The sequence below is a fragment of the Lotus japonicus genome, chromosome 2, assembly GCF_012489685.1.
Source record: "Lotus japonicus ecotype B-129 chromosome 2, LjGifu_v1.2".
NCBI lineage: Eukaryota > Viridiplantae > Streptophyta > Magnoliopsida > Fabales > Fabaceae > Lotus > Lotus japonicus.
The window spans coordinates 66,469,146-66,490,645 of NC_080042.1; the positions used below are offsets into that span (position 1 = coordinate 66,469,146).

A 21,500-nucleotide genomic window follows, 5' to 3' on the forward strand; every position below is an offset into this window, starting at 1 on the left:
TTTTTACCTTCTCTTTAACCCCTTCCTTTTACACCATGGAGTTAGATAATTCATGTTCTTCTGCGAGAGCTTCCTCCCGTGGAGCTGGTGCCGATGGTTGTCGTGGTAAGGATAAGAGAAAGAGCCGGAAGGGGATTCTACTCCCTTCGCCTGTGCCGGTCCTCTACAGGATGAAAAATAAAGAGGTGAAAGATGATTATGAGTTTTGATTTCACGTGATACGACTTTTGCGGAAGTTTAATGTTACATTCATATATTTTGAAGTTGCGACTCATGTTTTTCATTTTTAAATATTTTTTTCTAATTATTTTTATTTTTTAGTTAGTCATCCTGTTAGTCTACCAACCCACCCAGATATGGGATGATCTAGCACTTCCAATCCATCTAAAAAAGCCAACAAACAAATTAAGAAAGAAAGTAGAGCAAAATGTTTCAAGCTTTAGCAGTGAGCTTTTTATAATTAGGAAAGATATACACGTCAAATTGGTTGTATGGACCATTTTATTGCCTTGATGAAGTACTTATACGAAAACTCTGGTATCGTTCACTATTGTTTACACAGAAAGAAGGCACACAAAAAACTTTCAAAGCCAAGGAGAATTGTAAATGGGAGTCACAACAGATTTAACTTGTAGATACTTGTGTAGTGCTTCCAATCCAAAATCTCTTCCAAATCCACTCATCTTGTAACCTCCATAAGGAATGTCATTCCCAAAGGCAAAGTAGCAGTTTATCCAAACAACGCCTGCACGAATGGACCTTGACACAGTGTTTGCTGTATCCAAGCTCTTGGTCACAATGCCTGCTGCTAGACCATATCTGGTATTGTTGGCACTTTTAATTCCTTCTTCTATAGTCCTGTTTTTCATTTTTCATCATTGAATTTAGTATTCATGAACAAAATCAGCAAAATAAAATAAAATTAATGGTACCAATAGTTATCAGACTACAATAGTAATAATAATAAATAGAATTAGGAGTAGGACTTACTTAAACTTCTTCAGGGCCATCACAGGGCCAAATATTTCATCCTGAACTATAAGCATGTCCTCCTAAAAACAGGTTATAATGAATAGAAAGGAAAAGAGAATGTGATGGTTAGTCATCTGAAATATATGCTAAAAGGGGATTGAAATAATTTGTCCCCTGTCTCATTCTCTATCTCACTAATATATGTCGATTAAAAATAATTATGCAAGTTTGTAACTGCCCCATGACGTCTTTTTAATTGAAATGACGAGATTTCATTGGTGGAACAGAAAATTGAGACACTATTTGGAGACAGAACATTTTTATCCTTTGTGGAATTACAATTCACCTTAACATTGGAGAAAATTGTAGGTTCAATGTAGTAGCCCTTGTTGCCCACTCTTTTACCCCCTGTCAAAAGGGTAGCCCCTTCTCTTTTTCCATGCTCAATATAAGAAAGTATTTTTTCAAATTGCTTTTTGTCAACCTGAAACAGGAAGAAACTCTTAGCCAACAGAGGAGGATTATAATAACTAGTCTTTTTTTTTTATATACATACAACCAAGTACAATGCTTGAAATCTAGTAGTTGGCGGGTTTTAAAAAACAAACAATTTTACACTTTGTGCTGCTATGTTCATACCTGAGGCCCTTGTTGAACTTTAGGATCAAAAGGATCACCAACTACCCAAGCTTTTGCTTTCTCCACCAACTTCTTCTCAAACTCATCATAGATTCCTTCCTGAACAAATACACGGGAGCCGGCAACACAAATTTCTCCCTGAAATCAAACAAGTATATAAAAGATTGTTAGAGAATTCATAATTGGGCTTATAATTTGTAATAAAGATTTGGATTTCATGAAAAAAACTTCACCTTGTTAAATAGAATGCCCAAGAGAGCAAGCTCAGCAGCTTTATCCACATCAGCATCATCAAAGATTACAAGGGGTGACTTGCCTCCTAATTCAAGTGAAACTGGTTTCAAATTACTCTTAGCAGCAGCTTGCATTACTTGTCTGCCTACTTCTGTTGAACCAGTGAAGCTGACCTACATATACACAATCAAGAAAATTCTGTTAGTTTTACTTTAAATCAAAGGTACTTCCAAATGATTGGTATTAAGGTTCCTTGTTGACCACAGGTATGGCTTGATAGATCCTTATAAAGAGTAGAGCAATCCACACTTTTAAACGAATTTTTGGAGTAGAGTTATGCCTAACCCGAATTCTAATATGATATTAGAGCCTAACTGATGACCCGAGTGTTTAAGCTATTTTTCTAGTTTATTTCCATGCATTTTGGCATATTATTTAGGATATTTTGGTCATTTTAGGTCACTTCATGATTATTCCATGCATTTTACTATTTTTATGTGGTTTTTAGTATTTTTATATATTTTTATGATTTTTATTTTGATTTATTAGGATTTAAGTTATTTTATTTTTAGTTGATATGTTTTATTTTGAGTTATTATCTTTTTAATATTTATTTTAATTTATTTTATCTTTTTAGGATTTTCAGAATAAAAGGAAAAGAGAAAATCAGGAAAATGGAGCTGATCCGGCGCTGCTGTTCCATGGAATTTACCATGCACCTGCGTGGATCCAACGGTTGGTGTTTTCTTCTTTGCCATGTGCTACAATCATGACGAAGGGCTACCATAAGAATGGTGGTGCGCGAAGTACTGGAATACACACTTAAAGTTCGGTCCAATTACAACGCGACACGTGGCAAGAGTTGGACCAAAAGCAAAATCTACAGAAAAGGTGATCACGTGATTGAAAACAGATTGTACTTGGGATAAAGACGAAAACGGAATGAAAGAAACGGAAATATATATATTGGAACCAGAGGAGAAAAACGGGATCAGTATTGAGAGCAGCAGCCGTTTTTGAGTTTTTTCCTGGAGTTAACCCTAGCACTTGAAGCTTTTTGAAGAACCTTTTTATTTCAATAAATTATTTGATCATGGAAGTCATGCTTGGCTAAACCTCCGTAGGTACTTGGAGTGTCTGATTTGACTCTTTTGATCTTATGTTTTGATATACTTTTTAGACTCATGAATCCTATTTTTATTTATGAATTTCTCATCTTTTATCTATGAATCTTTATGCATGAAGATTAACTTAATTTGCTATTTTGTATGCGATTGAGAAATCGGTATAAAATATGGATCCGGTGAGGAATTGATTAGGAACGCCTACGCCTTAGAGATAAGGGTAACTTCTAATTGTGTTGGCTAGTAACTAAGTGTTTTAATTCTCCAATTAAATTCGTCTAGGAACTAAGAGATTAGTGTTAGTAGTTTAATTGGAAGTTCTACGTAGTTAAGAGATTATCACGTAGAAACTTAGGCAAGCACCATAAATAAGTTAGATAATTCATGAGTTAATTAGTCTATTAAGAACATAAGTGAAATTGATGAAATCCTACCCCAGGTACTTCCCCTTTTGATTGTTTTCAATACTACGTACTTGCTTTTCACTTTACTTTGCAATTAATTAAGTTCGTTTCAACAACAATTATCCATCCCCAAACCTTTTTCCTTAGTCTTTTTAGTTATTTAATAAGTTAAATTGCTTTAGACGATCGCAATCCTTGAGTTCGATAATTTATTACTACTTAACGAATAGGTACACTTGCCTAGGAATTATCACTAACCCAAATTCGAGTTATGCCTAACTCGAATTCTAATAATCGGCATTTGAGTTACCTTATCAATGTCCATGTGAGAGCTTATTGCAGCACCTGCAGTGTGACCGAATCCGGGCACTACATTGAGCACTCCATCTGGAATTCCAGCCTTCAAAAGATAAAAACAAGCAAAACCAATATTCAGCTTTGCCCCAAGCAGTTAAGGCTATGTTTGGATACATGTTAGCGCTAGTGTAAACAGACATTAACATTCACTTCGAGATAAAAAGTGAATGGAAAATGAAAGTCTATTCATCTTACACTCAACTAGTATCCGGACACCCTCTAACTCGTGAAAGTCAATTATGATTGATAAGGAAATATGAAGCATTTGTTGGAGACATACCTGCTTAGCTAAATGAGCATAAAACAAAGCTGAAAGTGGTGTTTGTTCAGCAGGCTTGAGAACCATTGTGCAACCAGCAGCTAAGGAAGGACCAACCTTGGCAACAAACATGGTGCTAGGGAAGTTCCAGGGAATGATGTGTCCCACAACACCAATTGGTTCTAATAGAGTATACGCATGCATCTCCCGAGAATGTTTCAACACCTCACCATGAATTTTATCAGCAGCACCAGCATAGTACCGTATAGTGTTTGCTGCTCCAGGAATGTCAACGTTCTTACACCATTGGAATAACTTTCCAGCATCAATGGCATCTAGTGCTGCTATTTCTTCTATGTTTTGATCAATTAGCTCTGCCCATTTCATCATAATTCTTCCTCTTTCCTGATTATCAAACCACTTCATGTCAATTTTACTATGTAGCAACAAAAGAGGGAAATTGACATGAAAGTAAGAAACAAAAGGGGAAAACTCAAGTAATTTAATTTTAAACCCCTCCCTAGCTAAAAAATGTTAAAAGAAAATCCATTTTGGCGTGTTTACTAGTACTATAAATTATTTTGAATGATCTAGAGCTTAGTGGAAAAATTTGTTTCAATGGAACTTAAATGCAATTGAATCCACTACATGGTCCATGTCTTAAATGTGTATGGTACTTAAGTGTGCACAAACTGACTGGTTACCTGCTGTATTTAAAAACTAAAGATATCACCATCAGACCAAGGACCCAGTGGCAGTGGGAATGATGATGAATAATGTGAGTTTGTGTAATTAGTTTAATTAAAAGTTTACATTATGAATTAGTTATTATATGACTGATTGTTCATAGTTTTATTCAAGAAATTTATTGAAATAAACTCAAAAGTCTTTTATAGATAATTATAACTCTAAGAAGCTTACCAAAGTGACACTTTCTTCAGAAAAAAATAGAAGCAAAGATCTATAGTGGGATACTTAGTAAGATATGGTATTCCTCCGAGTCCTCCTACTGATTTCTTTAATAAATTTCTTAATTACTGAATAAATCATATTTTAATTTCAATTTTTTAAAATATTAAATGTATATTTTTCGATACAGCGGAAATCTATATTAAATGTATATTATTTCATTTAATACTTTTATAAGTATTAATAAATTAGTTATAAATTATAATCTATCAACTTCTCATTTCTTCTATTATCATCTCTCTCTAATTTATAGGCAGGGACGAAGGCAATCGCCCTCCAAGAGAATTTTTTTCTCAATAAAAAAATATTTAAATATTATTCCATCCTCCCCTAAAATTTGTATACACTCTGTTTGGAAAGTTGGAAAACAAGGGGGCTGGAAAACTATAGCATGGAAAGTGACTGGAAAACACTGTGCTAGTGTGTTTGTTTCACCCATGGAAAGGAAAACAAGGTGAAAACCGTACCACACACCTGCCGTTTAGAAATCACCGCAAGATAGCAAAGAAAATGAGCAGTGCATAGTGGAAAGTGTGCCAATTATAATTATACCCTCATTTTACTTTTTTTTTACAACCCTCATTTTACTTTAATAATGAATGGTTCATTTGGTTTTTAAAAATAATAATAAATTAACGTTCATATATTTTTACCTTAAAAAACGTTGATCTGTCTTATAATAATTAGAATTACAACTTCAGTAAATATAAAATGTCATAATTTAATTATAGTTCTATATAAAATGTATATTATTGCATTTTAAAATTATTTGAATTATTTATGAAACTTTTTTATATAAAGGGCAAAAGAGTAATTATATATTACACTTTTTTTTATTATTCTCACTTTTCCTTTCATTCCTCTTCCTTTTTCTCTCAAAACAAACAACTTTAAAATCATCTCATTTTCCCTCTATATTCTTTTCTCTTATATTCTTTTCTCTTATATTTCTTCCTCTCATTTTTCACTCTGCATCCAAACAGAGCGATAATATCTATTTCAATTATAAGGATCCATCTCCTTACCCAAATTTCCTAATCGGTGTGAGTGTATTGATATGGACAAATATTTATTGTTTTTAAAATGAGTCCTAAAGTACTGAAGTTGAATAGTATATATTGCTAATCAAGTTAAATTTCTCCAACTTAGAGTCGTAGACCGACATTTACGTTTGGACTATTTTTTTGGGGGGACTATTTCTCAGGTGCGAAGTCAGAGCACATGACATAACACATTCAGAGAACTTGTTAAACAAATACTCCATCTGAATATCTGATTATGAGGCTCTATGAATTCTCAACCAGGTTAAGACACAATAGGCATGTTTATTTTCTCATGCATCATGCCATCTTAATTCTTAAGTCCATATTCGACTTATTTCATAAGCTCGTTTGGATTTGCACCATAAGCGTGTTTGGATTTGCACCAATCACATTCATAGTTTTTTTTCGATACATCAGAAAACACAATCACATTCATATATAGTTGACGGTTGAAAACTAATTTCATTAAGATTCACATGTCACTTTAAAATGAATAGGTCTCTTTCAATAAAATTTTCTCCATATATACCACATAGGATGATTAAATGCTTTAAGAGTCCAGTCTACCACTACTGGGGTTGAATTGTTGGAGTAACATTTCTCTTTCAACATATATATATATGATACTACAGAAATTACAAATAATACTACCCTAATTTTAAAATATTTATCATTTAAAATAATTTATATCATTATATAAAAAATTATCAAAGGTCATTATAAGAGAATAAAGTTTAAAAGAGACAGGGGCCCCTATATAGCTTTCTTCTACTTCTTGGGTGTGGAGGGGTCAGCTAACATAAATAAGTGGGGGAATTGAAAGGAAGAAGTCAAGGAACCCCCTTCATATATGAAGGCTGAAGCTGCCCATGTGCAGTATCTTTCATTTTCTCTTTTGTGTGCATTAATTAACAAATGGATCACATGGATCATCTGAAATCTGGTAGTTTTAAGGGGATATACTTTGAAAATCTTAGAAAGCAGGATAAAACAAAGACTTAAATTAAATGAATAAAATTGTGTTTTTGACCATTTTTTATGGCCACGGTCATTGTATTTACTCAATTGGTGTCCAGTCTCCAATGCATTGAGTATAAACAAAGCTTAATTATCACAAAAATCCAATTCCAATTCCAAATAGTAAATACACAAGACAAGACAATAGTAACGTCCAGATTTCATGTTTCAAAGTTTGAAAAGACCAAAAGAAATATGTTTTCAATGTTTGAATTCTTCAAAACAATTTTAATGTTACTTATAAATTTGTACATGCTTGCCTCTAGATAATATTTTTTATTTGAATGATTTATGTAGAAATTTTAAAAACCTCAAAATAATAGAACTGCAATTATTCAAGTGACATAATCAACAAAAAAATAAATAAACAACTGCAAGTAGGGGATTTATGCATGATGCCCATCAGCACTTGATTAACTAGTCATATATAAATCCAAACTACATGCCAAATAGATAAACCATACATTATTCTAACAAGAGGGTCAAAGTTTGGATGCTCAACATTCTCATTCTAGAATTTATGTCTATTTCTTAAAAAATATTTCTAATACCGTTTATTTAATACACATGTAAAGATATAATTAATCTATGGAGATTGTAGGGTGGATAATTTTTTTAGTTGCTTACATATGACCAATTGCTTATAATAAGTTTTTTCTAATAAGATTTTAATAAGATTTTAATGAGGCTCATTCCCAAGTTTGGCCTTATAATGGTGGTTTTGTTATTGTTCCTATCTTCATAATAGGTTATTCTCATGTACTTTTTATCAATCAATAAATTATTTTTTTGTAAAAATAAATGTTAATATAATAATTTCTTAATTGGAAATCCTGAATCAACCATTAGTAATAGTGGACCATTAGTTTGGTTGCTTACCCTATACTTAACTTCAAGTCCCATTTAGATTTAACCCAAAAAAAAACTTTCCAAATAAGATTATCATTCTGACAAGTCAATTGGAGAAAAGCAAGTCAAATAAAACTAAAACTATAGTGGTAATGTCAAATGTGATATGCAGTTTTAGAAAGAGAGGTAAGAGAGACAATGATAACGTACAGCGCCAGGCATGCGAGGCCATGGACCGCTATCAAAAGCGACACGTGCCGCTTGGACAGCAACATCAATGTCTTCTTTTGTTCCCTCAGAGATCCTTGCAATCACCTCTTCTGTTCTTGGATCAATTGTCTCAAACTCCTTTCCTGTTTTTTTCATGACAACAAAAGCTTAATAACCACAACAAGACCACAAAAAGGTTCTAACAAATTATTTAAAGATAAAAATTAAAAGTTTAAGTACCTTTATCACTGTATAAAACATTTAATAATAAAAATGACTTTATCATGAATATTTCTATGACACATACTTGCATAGTGGCATGAATGAGAATCACATAAATGGATTATATGCTGTTTGAGCTTTTGTACTCTAGTAGTATAGTTTTTTTTGGAAATTACAGTTTTGGGGTACTTTTTTATTTATTTACCAATCTAGTATAAATCGCCACTGTCAGTGGCGATTCTATTTATTTATTTTTATTTTTTTAAAGAATCGCCAATAGTATTGACGTTTTCATTTTTTTTTCGTTTTTTATATAAATCGCCAACATGGTTGGCGTTTTCTAATTTTTTTTTTTTTTCTGACAATCGCCAACTATATTAGAGTTTTTTTACCTTTTTATGTTTTTTTAAATCGCCCACACATTTTTTTAATTTTTTTTAATTAGTAATTAAAATGGTATTTAATCAATTGATGCTCACACACAATTTTGTGTCATTACTCACTTTTACAGCACTTTGATAATAAATTATTTGGTCTACCAGCAAGTTCTCGCCTAAGCATGCAATTGGGACCTGAGTAAGATGGCCAATACTCTTCATCCCCAACTAAACTACGTAATGCATATGTTTATCTTTAAATATCGGTTCAAATATTTATGATTAAAGTGTTGTAAAAGTGAGTAATGACACAAAATTGTGTGTGAGTATCAATTGATTAAATACCATTTTAATTACTAATTTAAAAAAAATTAAAAAAACGTGTGGGTGATTTAAAAAAAAAGGTAAAAAACGCCAACATAGTTGGCGATTGTTAGAAAAACAAAAATAAAAAATAAGAAAGCGCCAACATGGTTGGCGATTTATATAAAAAATGAAAAAAAAAATGAAAACGCCAATGCTATTGGCGATTCTTTAAAAAAATTAAAAAAAATAAATAGATTCGTCACTGACAGTGGCGATTTATACTAGAAATAAAAGAAAAAGTACCCCAAAAGTGTAATTTCCAAAAAAAACTATACTACTAGAGTACAAAAGCCTTGAAAATGTTTTCATCCAACAGAGTTTTAAAATATTTTTTACATTTAGGACATTGAAATGTGTGATCTTGAAATTCAATGCTTCAAACAGGCTTTAAAAATGAAAACCAAACGTAGTTTAAATTATCGTTCGCACACACACACAATTTGAGTATAGACTATGATTGAATCATGAACCTCACTCTTCCAATTCATATGTCTATCTATCCGCGGCGGTTACCATTTATATTCATATATATCATCTAATTTTGATAAAATACATATTGATCGTACGGTTTAAATTGCGTGTAGCTAAGTGAATGCAGAGTATGTCCATGTCTCACAGGCCACAGCACCAAAATCAAATCCGAGAATCACGGGTGAGTGAGGGTAACCTTTATGATATCTAATAGTATTTACTGCTGCTTTACACTATAATACATAGTTTTCACCGTCATCTGTCTTTGGAATCGACGTGTGAAATTTCGTGTGTGTAGTGTATCACTATTCCATTTCCACGTGAAGGGAAAAAACAGGGGAAAAACAGAGGAAAGAAATTAAGTTGCAAACCAAGAGGGGAAATAGAGATAGATAACTAGCTAAGAACAAACATGGAAATTAGGTTTGGTTAAGAAGGTTACCTGAAAGGGAATCGACAAATTGTCCATTGATGAAGAGCTTGTTGAACTTGACGGTGGGGATTTGGAAGGAGTGGCCATTGGAGAGACCTGACATGGTTGTTTGTTTGTGTACCTATGGAATGAAAGTAGAGAGAAAATATCACAAGGCAATTGCAACTTGTTGGAGTTAATTAAGGCTTTGGTTTCTAAGAATTGGGAAGGGACTTCTTTTATACACACAGGAGCTATTAGATTCAACGAGTGGCCAGAGGGGCAAATGTATAAAATACCTTTTTGGTCTTATATGACACATGAGCCTGGCATCATAAATTATTTTGTCTAGAAACCACCCAATAATATTTTCTAGACTTTAATTGTTGGCATTGTTCCAATAAAATCACAATAATTTAGGTGTTTTCAATAATATTTTAATATCTATTTGAAAAATTTCCAATAATAAGACATGTTAAAATAGGGTCCAGTAAAAACTTTCCTTGGTAGTTAGGGTGTATTTGGAATTTTCTTGTTGTGGAGCTGGAAAAAACTATAAAAATTATCAATTAATATTATACTTAATTACTTTAGATAAACAAAAAAAAATTATTTTATTCCTGTAACAAAAAAAAATAAACAAAAAAAATTTAAATACAACTCTTCGTTCTTTCATAATTTTAAATTTATATTATTATATATTATTGTATTATCGATCATCTTTTCAGCAAATTCTTTTTTAAATATTTTCAACTAATAAATTTATGAGAAAGAATTTTTGATCTTGCTGCGAAGTCGAGTCTTAAAAACTTTCATTGAAATAAAAACTCGCTCCGCTGATATTGTTGAAACATGAAGCGTTAAAACAATATGTATCGATCTACCAATATGTGGAAAAATTGTTGCTTTTCTAATTTCATCTAACACGTTGGTAAAAATCGGATAAAGTGAGTATTTTTCCTAAATTAAGATCTCGAGAAACATCTGAATGATAATGACTTAGTTGAAATAACATACTCCTTTTTTATTCAAACTAGCTTGTTCCAGTATTAAGCTCATCCCAAATAGATCAATTCAATTATCTTGACTGCTTGTTGCTTTTGTACCTCATCGTGAATTTTTGGTGAAGGTCATACCACATTCATATGCTAACCATTTTTTTTTCTAAAACTCATGAAGTGCTACAACAAATATTAGTTAAAGTGGATGAGTAAATCAATGAATATTATAAGCAAATTTACATTCTAGAAAATCTACAAAGTTATTGGGGTCGGACTAAGAATATAAAAAAGTTCTATATAAAAATATATATAACCGACAAAAAATATATTCTTGAGGGGATTTGGACCCTACCTTTCCCTCCCTAGATAGGCCTCTGCCTGCAGCTCGTTGAGTTGTAAGGGAAATAGACACCACCACCGCGGTCTTGGTAATAAGAGGAAGACGATCCATACTTAGTTTCTGCTTTTGCGACAAATATGAAAATTTTACGTTGAGCAACTCTAATATGTAAATGGAGTTTATGCCCAGCTCGTTGAGTTTCAGGAGAAACATACACTACCATCGCGCCCTTGGCCACGAGAGTAAGAGGATCCACCACGTACTTAGTTTCTATTTCGACAACATATTTGAAACTTTTACGGTTAGTAATTCCGACATGTAAATTGAGTTTGTGACCAACTCGTTGATTTTTAGGGTAAACGGACACTCCCACCGCCTCGTGAACACGAGAGGAAGAGAAGTGACAACTAAGATTTTGCTTCGGCGATAGATCTTAAAATTTTACGGTGAGCAACTCCAACTGTAAATTGTTTGTGGCCAGCTTGTTGAGTTTTAGGGAAAACATGCACCACCACCCCGGTACTGACAACGAGAGGAAGATGATTCATTTAGGGATGTCAAAATTATCCACACCCAAGGATACCGACAGATAAAAACCCGCTATAAGTAAAATTACCCGCACCCACGGATTTCCACAAATTTATTTAATGGATATTTCCACTATCTATTTATTAATGGGGCAGGTACGGATATTGATGTATCCAGACCCATGGATACCCACCCAGTATATAAAATACTAAAATATATATATATATATATATATATATATATATATATATAAAGTCTAATATCTAATGAATTTGGTTGAGTTATAGTTCTCTTCAAGTAAACTTATACAATGGTAATGGTAAAAAAAAGTCCTTAGACTCAAAAAGGGGTGGAAAAGAAGTACTTCCCTTCACACATTGATTGACTATAAATTCCAATATTTTTATTTTTAATACTATTTTCGTTTGAACCCATGAGTGTTGGGTGCCAATGGTCCATGAATATCCACAAATATTTTAAAATTCGGTTAAAACTCGCTTAATGGATATTCATGTGGGTATAGAGCGGGTACAAGTATATATTTTTACCTGTGGAGCGGGTTGTGGGTATATACTATTCATGCCCACCCATACCATTAACGTCTCTAGATTCATTACTTAGTTTCTACTTCGATGATAAAGCCTCTGTATCTTTGTGTGAACTACCGCAATTTGATGAGAGAAGGAAGCGATGGTAGTGGTTGGTGGAGGATAAAGGAACACCCTGGTAACTATGTTCGAATACAGTGGCTCAAGGGACTACCTTAATAGGCTCAAGAATCACCGATGGTCCAAAAAAAAAAGAAACCATCCTGATTTTGCCAATTGAGTAGTAATTTCTAGTTTTTTTCCCCCTTTTCATAGAATAAAAAGTGGGTCCCGTGATATGAAAAAAAAAACAATTCTTGCTGAGAACTATATGTTTAATGACATATTTGAGTAGTACTTTGCTAGTGTTTTTTCTACCCCATTTTCAAATCAATTTATTTTTATGTTGATTTATTTATTTTACTATGGTCTAAATGTTTTTTGTTCACTATTCTGGAATGCAGTTATGCAGAAATCAATTATGACACAACTTCAAATTCTCCTCAACTTCCACTTCAAGCCTACACGATGCATCACCTCTTGTCGAGGGAATTATTCGTCCATCTCCACTGTTTTCTGCGGGTTTTAGTGAGAATAGTTGTGATCTTGGTCGCGATCTTCACCTCCATGTGGGGGTTCCATGTGGGGGTTGGTTTAAGACTAATTTTCTATCCCACCACTAGTTCATGAGCTACGAGGCCCATAACGATAGAGCTATAGTGACATCGAGCAGCGGTCGCAACGCGATGGTTGTGGGGTTTGATGCAAAAGTTTGGTTGGTGGTTTGGGTCGTAGGTATGATGAGCTTGATGGTAAATGGGGTTGTATGAGATTATTTTCTTATTTTAGAGGAGTCTAAAGGTGGTGTTAACGGGATTTGAAAACCTGATAAAGGTTTGGGAAGAAAAGGAAGCAGAATTTTATGAATTTTGGACAAGTCATTGATCTTATTTGTGTTTGAAAAATAAAGGTTTTGCTGTTATGTGTGTGATGGTGAAATTAAGCAAGAACGGTTCTGGTTCTGATGCGGGTAAGCGGGTATGGCCCGATCCGCGAATCCGATCAAACCAATCCGAACCGAACACATTATGGTGGGTTGGATTGGATCATCGGTTCAATTCGGATTTTTTTTACTGCATCTGATCACCATCGGTTCGGGTATCGGGTTTGGGGATTGAAAAACTGATACACCCGAACCAACCCAATGAATTGAGAATTGTTTTTTACATTCAGCCCAAACACTCCAACTCATTAAATTGCTATTTATATTTTTATTTGAGATGTTGGTTTTATGTGGATTATATAGATTATGTCATTATCGAATGTTTTGTTCGTTGAAAATGTTGGATTTTGCTATGTTCTTTATAATTTTTTACGTTTTTATAATAATTTTCGTGCAAATTTCTATATTGAAATCAGAAAATCTGAACCGACCCAAACCGAACATGATTGATTGGTTCGGACATTTAAATGCCCTAAATTCGAACCAATCCGGTCCAATTACACCCCTTATTCCTGAACAAGTGTTACAAGATAGCGGATGATGATTCCACCGACTCCATCATCTCTTGGACCAAACTAGGCATTGGGTTACGCTTGTGGAGGCTTATAATTGTGACTAGGGTTGAATGCTATTAGGGCACATAGGGTGGTGGAGGATGGGAGGGGTGGTGATCGATGGGAAAGAGAGGAGAAGATTTTGTGGCGGTGGTTGTGGGCTTGTGGCAGATGGGGAGGAGGTTGAGGTTGAGGGGAGGTGGGGTGGAGTCCTAGTATATAACTTAAATTGATTTGTGCCAGATTTGAATAATATTTTTTATAAAAAAAAAAAGACTTAACCTGCTCTATCAATAATAACATGTCAAAACTAAGGTGCTTGTGATTTTTTCCCCAACACATTAGAGGACTCGTACAAATATAATTTCAATAAAAAATAAAGAGCACGTGAACTAGGTTTGAATAAAGGTTCACAACAATTTCTTTTTGCACTCTAAATAGCGATGAAAATAGGTCAGGTTGCCGACAGAGGTCTATGACTTAGCCTACATCAAACTCAAGTCAGACCAGATCAAGTTAATAAATAGATAAGGCTAAGATTTTTCTAAAAGCTTGTTTAGTTAAAACGGTGCTTAGGTCACTCAAAAAGCCTTATGAGCCTATTAGGTCAGCCTATTTAAATAAATATAAAATTATATCTATTTTTTTCTCATTGGATTTTTATATTAATATCTTAAAATTATATCTTTATTGACTTATTTATATGCTTAATCATGCCAGATAATATAACAATTTAACCATATAAAAATCTCTATAGAAATAGACTGATAATCTATTTACTTTGACTTAGATGTTATATCAATTTTAATATATTTTAGCTCATTAGCCTATAAGGTTCTTGATATCTTTACAAATTAAATTTATCAACCAACTTGAATATCTTATTAAAAAGCACACTTTCAAAAGGTTTAGATTGAGCCTTAAAAGAATTTTTATAGAGTAATGATATATAGACACCTTATTTTTTAAACACTTCATTTCCACCTCTTTTTATTTCTATATCTCTCGTCTTATCATCTATCACATCTCATATTTTCTCTCTCTTACTTTTTCTTTTCTTCTTATCTCTCTCACCATTCCGCCTCTCCACCTCAAAAGAGAGGTGTGGATGAAACATTACTCATTTTTATAACAGATAACAAATCAGACTTAAAACATTAATTTTTTTAAGTAAATGACATCTGTCTAAGCCAAACTTAGTCTAGCCTATTTCTATCTCTAGCTCTAAACGAGCAACACGAGCAACGAATACATTTAATTTCAAAGCAAATTAGGTGATTACCTTTAAATTCCAAAGCAAAGCAGCACAAGCTTACGTATCATCTCTAACCAAACTAAAGGGAAAAAAAAATTGCGTATACATGTGTTAAACCTGACCTTCGTTGCTGTCGGTATTAGAAATCGATGATCCAGTTTTTGTTTTGATCTTTTGCTGATTAAATAAAGTCAAAATAATACAGTATTCCATATTTCATGATCAATTAGCCCTTGTGGGAATTATTTTACTTAGTTACTTTTATGTTCTTCATTGACTGGAGTAAGTCAAAATATACGCACATATATAATGGAAGAGTATTTTAAAATTGGACAGGAAAACTTAAAATAAAGATTAATTTATTTTTTTGCAATCAAGAATTGAAACTTGCAATGACCTACTATATATATTAAATATATTTGAAACGAATTTTTCATAACAAGTTACGACTTACGACAATATATATGTAGAAAAAACAATCAATATGACATAGTCATGACATAACGTGTAAAATACTCCATCATATGTCACTATCAATAAGCAAAAAAACAATCCATTACAGCTTTGAGATTTATTTCTATGCAGTAAGGTGTAAAATATTTTTATAAAAATCCATCTAATCAGATTTAAAGATTTGGAGAAAAAGCAGATTTTTTTATTAATCTAATTAATTCATATTGTGGATATTAATTCAAATATTAAATCTAGCTAATAGATAGTGATATAGTGCTATTAGATAGAGGCTAGAATAAAAGATAATAACTGATTTAGTTATTATGATAAGAAGTTATCTTTTAGTTATCTTCTAGTAAGTTAGGTCTTTTATATAAGACATGTATTGCTTTCAGTTTTAATTAAGTCAATAATATATATTCCCTCAATCTCTCTCTCTACTCTTTCACGTTATTTCTCTAGAGCACGTTCCGATTCTTGGACCTGCGGGTCGTGAAGATTGAAGCTGCGTGTTTCAATCTTGTTTAAACGGAGCCAAACACAACCTCTGATCGAAGCTGCGAGTTTCGAGGCCTGTGATAGGTTTGGTGGTTTAGGGTTGCTGTGAAACTGTGTGTTTCAAATCTGTTTGGCTCGGTTTTGTTGAAGTGCGATTCTGTGAGTCTCGTCCTTCATCAGAATTGTAATTCTGCGATTCTGAACTTAGTGGAAGCTGCGAGTTTCAGAGGTTCCTCCCCTACACGCTGTGAATCTCGATTTTGATCAAGAAACCAACCCTCACGATGGCAAGTAACAATCTGCCGGGAGTAAATCTCCCAGTTCTAACTGATAAGAATTGGGATCGATGGAATTCTCAGATGAAAGTTCTATTTGGGTTTCAAGATGTTCTTGATGTTATAGAGAATGGGTTTCAACCACTGACCCAAGACATGACTGAAGAACAGAAGACTCTTCATAACGATATGAAGAAGAAGGATTGTAAGGCGATGTTTCTCATTCATCAATGCGTGGATGATACGCATTTTGAAAAAATAGCAAATGCATCTTCAGCAAAGGAGATGTGGGACATTCTGCAGAAAGTTCATAGTGGCAGTGACAAGGTAAAGAAGGTAAAGTTGCAAACTCTTCGAAGACAGTATGAAGGTCTTCAGATGGAGGAGAATGAAAAGGTTGGTGAATACTTCACCAAGATCCTAACCATTGTCAATTTAATGAAGGGCTGTGGAGAAAAGATCACTGATGTGATGGTGATAGAGATAATCATGAGGTCCTTGGCTCCCAAATTTGACTACATCGTAGTGTCAATTGAGGAATCTAAAGATGTGGACAACATGAAGATAGAAGAGTTGCAGAGTTCATTGGAAGCACATGAGATGCGCCTTGCTGATCGTAATTCTGTGAAAGTTGCAGAACAAGCTTTGAAGGTTGGTCTGGACAATCATGATGGCAAAAAGAAGAAGTGGACAGGCAAAGGAAAGTCCGACAACAAGTCAAAGTGGTCTCAAGATAATTCTGACAAGCCAGAATCGTCCAAAAGGAGAGGTGAATCTGCAAAGAATGGTGGCAATCAGAGGAAGACTGATAAGAAGAATGTTGAATGCTACAAGTGTCACAAGATGGGACACTACTCCTATGAGTGTCGCGCTGGTAAACCAAAACAGCAGTAGAATGCACACAAGGAAGCTTATGCAACAAGGGAAGATTCTGATGAAGATCCTATAATGCTAATGGTCACAACAATGAATTCAACAGTGAGTGCTGAAACTGATGAGATATGGTACCTAGACTCAGGCTGTTCCAATCACATGACCAGCCACAATGAATGGTTGGTAGATCTGGACAAGACGAGGACTGGCAGAGTAAAATTTGTTGATAACAGGACACTTCAGATAAAAGGGAAAGGAGATGTAGTCATTCCAAGGAAGAATGGTAAGACTGCGGTTATCAAAGATGTTTTCTATGTTCCAGAGTTAAAGTGCAATTTGATGAGTATTGGTCAGCTAGTGGAGAAAGGGTACAACTTTGACACGAAGAATAGGAAGCTTCATCTGTATGATCCTGAGGAAAGGCTAGTTCTGAATGCTAATCTCACAAAGAACAAAACCTTTCAGGTCAATATGAAAGCTGCTGAAATCAAATGTTTTGCTGCACAAGAACCTGAAGAAGAATGTTGGACTTGGCACTCCAGGTATGGTCACTTGAACTTTAAAAGTTTGCATCAGTTAGGTGCCAAACACATGGTGTCCGGTTTGCCTGTTACTGCATTGCCTGAGAAAGTTTGTGAGGTTTGTATGGTTGGGAAACAAACCAGAAATTCTTTTCAGTCACAACTAGGAATGAGAGCTAAAGACATTCTAGAAGTTGTGCATTCTGATCTGTGTGGGCCATTTGAGGTTCCTTCATTAGGAGGAAACAAGTATTTCATGAGTTTTGTTGATGAGTACAGCAGGATGTTGTGGGTATATCTTATCAAGCAGAAGAGTGAAGCATTCTCAACATTTGTGAACTTTAAAGCTGCAGTTGAAAGGCAAAGTGGGAAGCTTCTCAAAACACTCAGAACTGATGGAGGAGGAGAGTACACTTCCAAGGAGTTCGCTGATTTTTGTTTGAAATGTGGTGTGCAACATGAAGTAACAGCCCCTTATACCCCACAACACAATGGTCTAGCAGAGAGAAGAAACAGAACCATCCTCAACATGACAAGGAGCATGCTGAAGGAGAAATTTCTGCCTCAAAGTTTTTGGGGAGAAGCAGTGGCAGTAGCTGCTTATATTCTTAACAGATGTCCAACAAAGAGGCTTCCAGAACAGGTTCCTGAGGAAATTTGGACTGGAAGTAAACCAAAGGTTAGTCATTTGAGGATTTTTGGTTCACTTTGTTATAAACACGTTCCAGATCAAAGGAGAAGCAAGCTACAAGACAAGAGTGAAGCAATGATCTTAGTTGGATATCATCCAACTGGTGCGTACAAGCTGTATGATCCAGCAAGAAAGAAGATGACTTTCAGCAGAGATGTCATGGTGCTTGAGAAAGAGCACTGGGACTGGAAGGAGAACAGAAGCAGTCTTAGAAGATTTGGACTTGATGTTCTGGGTGAGAACAATAATTTTGCACCTTTATCACATGTCCACCAAACTAATTCTGAGGCTTTACCACATGATGATCAGGCTGATTCAGATGGTTCTGCAGACCATGTTCCAAGACCTCAAAGGCAGAGAAATAGGCCTGAAAGATATAGTGAGTATCAGACAGTCCCTGACCATGCAGTTAATGATGAAGGCGATCTGATTCACTTTGCTTTGATGGCTGACGCTGAGCCATTGCATGTGGAGTAAGCTCTTGCGAAACCAGTTTGGAAGGCTGCTATGATTGATGAGTTGAAAGCAATTGAGAAAAATCAGACCTGGTCTCTGGTCCATTTACCTCCAAATAAGCACAAAATTGGGGTTAAATGGGTGTTCAAACAGAAGTTAAATCCTGATGGTTCTATTGCTAGGCAAGGCAAGGCTTGTGGCTAGAGGTTTTCTACAGAAACCTGGGCTGGATTATTCTGAGGTTTTCGCACCGGTGGCAAGGATAGAAACCATAAGACTAGTGGTTTCCATTGCTAGTGCGAGAAACTGGCCTATTTTTCAGCTTGATGTGAAATCTGCATTTCTGAATGGACCTTTGGAAGAAGAGGTTTATGTGAGTCAGCCTCCTGGATTTGAGATACAAGGAAAAGAGAACATGGTTTTCAAGCTCAGCAAAGCCTTATATGGCTTGAAGCAGGCCCCGCGAGCATGGAATAAGAGAATTGATGGTTTCCTCCTTCAACTCAAATTTCATAGGTGCTCTGTGGAGTATGGTGTGTATGTCAGAAAGAGTCATGGAGACACTGGTTTGCTACTCATCTGTCTATATGTAGATGATTTGTTGATAACTGGGTCAGATCCTAAAGAACTTGATGAGCTGAAGCAGATTCTGAAGTCTGAATTTGAGATGTCAGATTTAGGAAAGCTGAGTTACTTCCTGGGCATGCAATTCGAGTATACTGCAGCAGGAATTTTCATGTACCAGCAGAAGTACATCAAAGACATATTGAAGAGGTTCAACATGGGGAATTGTCATCCAGTAACAACTCCATCTGAAGTGAATATCAAGTTGAGGAGGGATGATGAAGGGGATGTTGATGCATCTCTGTACAAGCAACTTGTTGGTTCACTCAGATTTTTGTGCAACTCAAGGCCTGATATTTCCTATGGTGTAGGACTCATCAGCAAGTTCATGTGTGCACCTAAGAAATCACATTTGACTGCTGCCAAAAGAATTTTGCGGTATCTGCAGGGTACTACAGATTATGGAATATTGTTTCCAAGGCAGAAGAAGCTTGGAAAGGAGCTGGAACTGGTTGGCTACACAGATTCTGACTATAGTGGCGACTTGGATGACAGGAAAAGTACTTCTGGGTACTTGTTTCAGCTACATGGAGCTCCAATCTCTTGGACCTCAAAGAAGCAACCTGTCATAGCTCTTTCCTCATGTGAAGCTGAATACATAGCAGGGTCCTTTGCTGCCTGCCAGGCTGTTTGGCTTGAAGAACTGTTAAAAGAAATGAGTTTTGTGACTAAGAAGCCAATGGAGCTGATGGTTGACAACATCTCAGCGATTAGTCTTGCTAAAAATCCAATTTCTCATGGAAGAAGTAAGCACATTGAAGTCAGATTTCACTTTCTGCGTGAACAGGTGAATGGAGGGAAGCTGGAGCTGGTGTACTGCCCCACTGATGAGCAGAAGGCAGATATCTTCACCAAGCCTTTGAAGACTGAAAGATTTGTGATCTTAAGGAAAGAGATAGGTGTAGTATCTCTTGGGTATTTGAATTATGGGGGAGTATTGTGGATATTAATTCAAATATTAAATCTAGCTAATAGATAGTGATATAGTGCTATTAGATAGAGGCTAGAATAAAAGATAATAACTGATTTAGTTATTATGATAAGAAGTTATCTTTTAGTTATCTTCTAGTAAGTTAGGTCTTTTATATAAGACATGTATTGCTTTCAGTTTTAATTAAGTCAATAATATATTTTCCCTCAATCTCTCTCTCTACTCTTTCACGTTATTTCTCTATTTTCTCCAACAATTCATATGACATATTGTTTTTTTTTTTAACAAGATTTGACATCGTGTTAAAATCTAATTAGTCGATAGTAGTGTAAAAAACTTTACACCATTACATGTAGATGCAGGTTTTCTCTTACAACTTTTTCCTACAAATACAAAAGTGTCCCGGTTCTCAGTCTTAGATACATGATATGCAAAAACAAATATTCTATCATCATAATCAATAGTGACTAGTGAGCACAGAAAAATCAATCCCTAGCTAATTAAAATTTTAACTACATGTAGAACGTTGCTAACGTAGTGAGAACTGAGATGAATGTTTTGGTCCAACATGTTTCTTTCAATATATTTTGTTTATTGTTTTTGGACAAACAATATTTTTTTGTTCAACAGTGAAAAAGCAATTTTTGGTTAAGAAGACCTTGCATTGAAAGGGCTAAAAGCCCAAAGCACGCAAAGATTGTTGTAGTCTCTCTTTACGAAAGAAAAACCTAATAGCACCCTTTTGTCCGATCTGGATCCTCTCCAGCCCAAAATCCTCTCCAGCCTCTACGGCTCATTTATAGCCATAGATCAAAATAATTAATGGTTGAGATGTGTTGAGGTGAAAAAAGTAATTTAAACACTAAATTTTTTTAAGTGTGGTATACACTGCTGGACCCTCCTGCAGCTGGGCACAAAGCTTGGAGCAGAGTAGCCACTCTCTTTGGTGGGGGGGGGTCTCCTCACTCAGTTCGCGGTTCCTAAT

General features: G+C 34.7%; 1 protein-coding gene across 1 annotated transcript; it reads right to left on the reverse strand.

Annotated features, from left to right (window-relative positions):
• Window positions 1–418: 418 nt before the first annotated feature.
• On the reverse strand, window positions 419–10,184 carry LOC130738948 (aldehyde dehydrogenase family 2 member C4). The gene is made up of 9 exons (XM_057591136.1): window positions 9,956–10,184; window positions 8,078–8,220; window positions 4,011–4,394; window positions 3,684–3,773; window positions 1,845–2,018; window positions 1,612–1,749; window positions 1,319–1,456; window positions 991–1,052; window positions 419–858 (listed from the first exon to the last, which is right to left on the reverse strand). The coding sequence occupies exons 1-9, from the start codon at window positions 10,047–10,049 to the stop codon at window positions 585–587; spliced, it is 1,497 nt and encodes a 498-aa protein (XP_057447119.1). The 5' UTR covers window positions 10,050–10,184; the 3' UTR covers window positions 419–584.
• Between the last annotated feature and the right edge of the window lie 11,316 nt (window positions 10,185–21,500).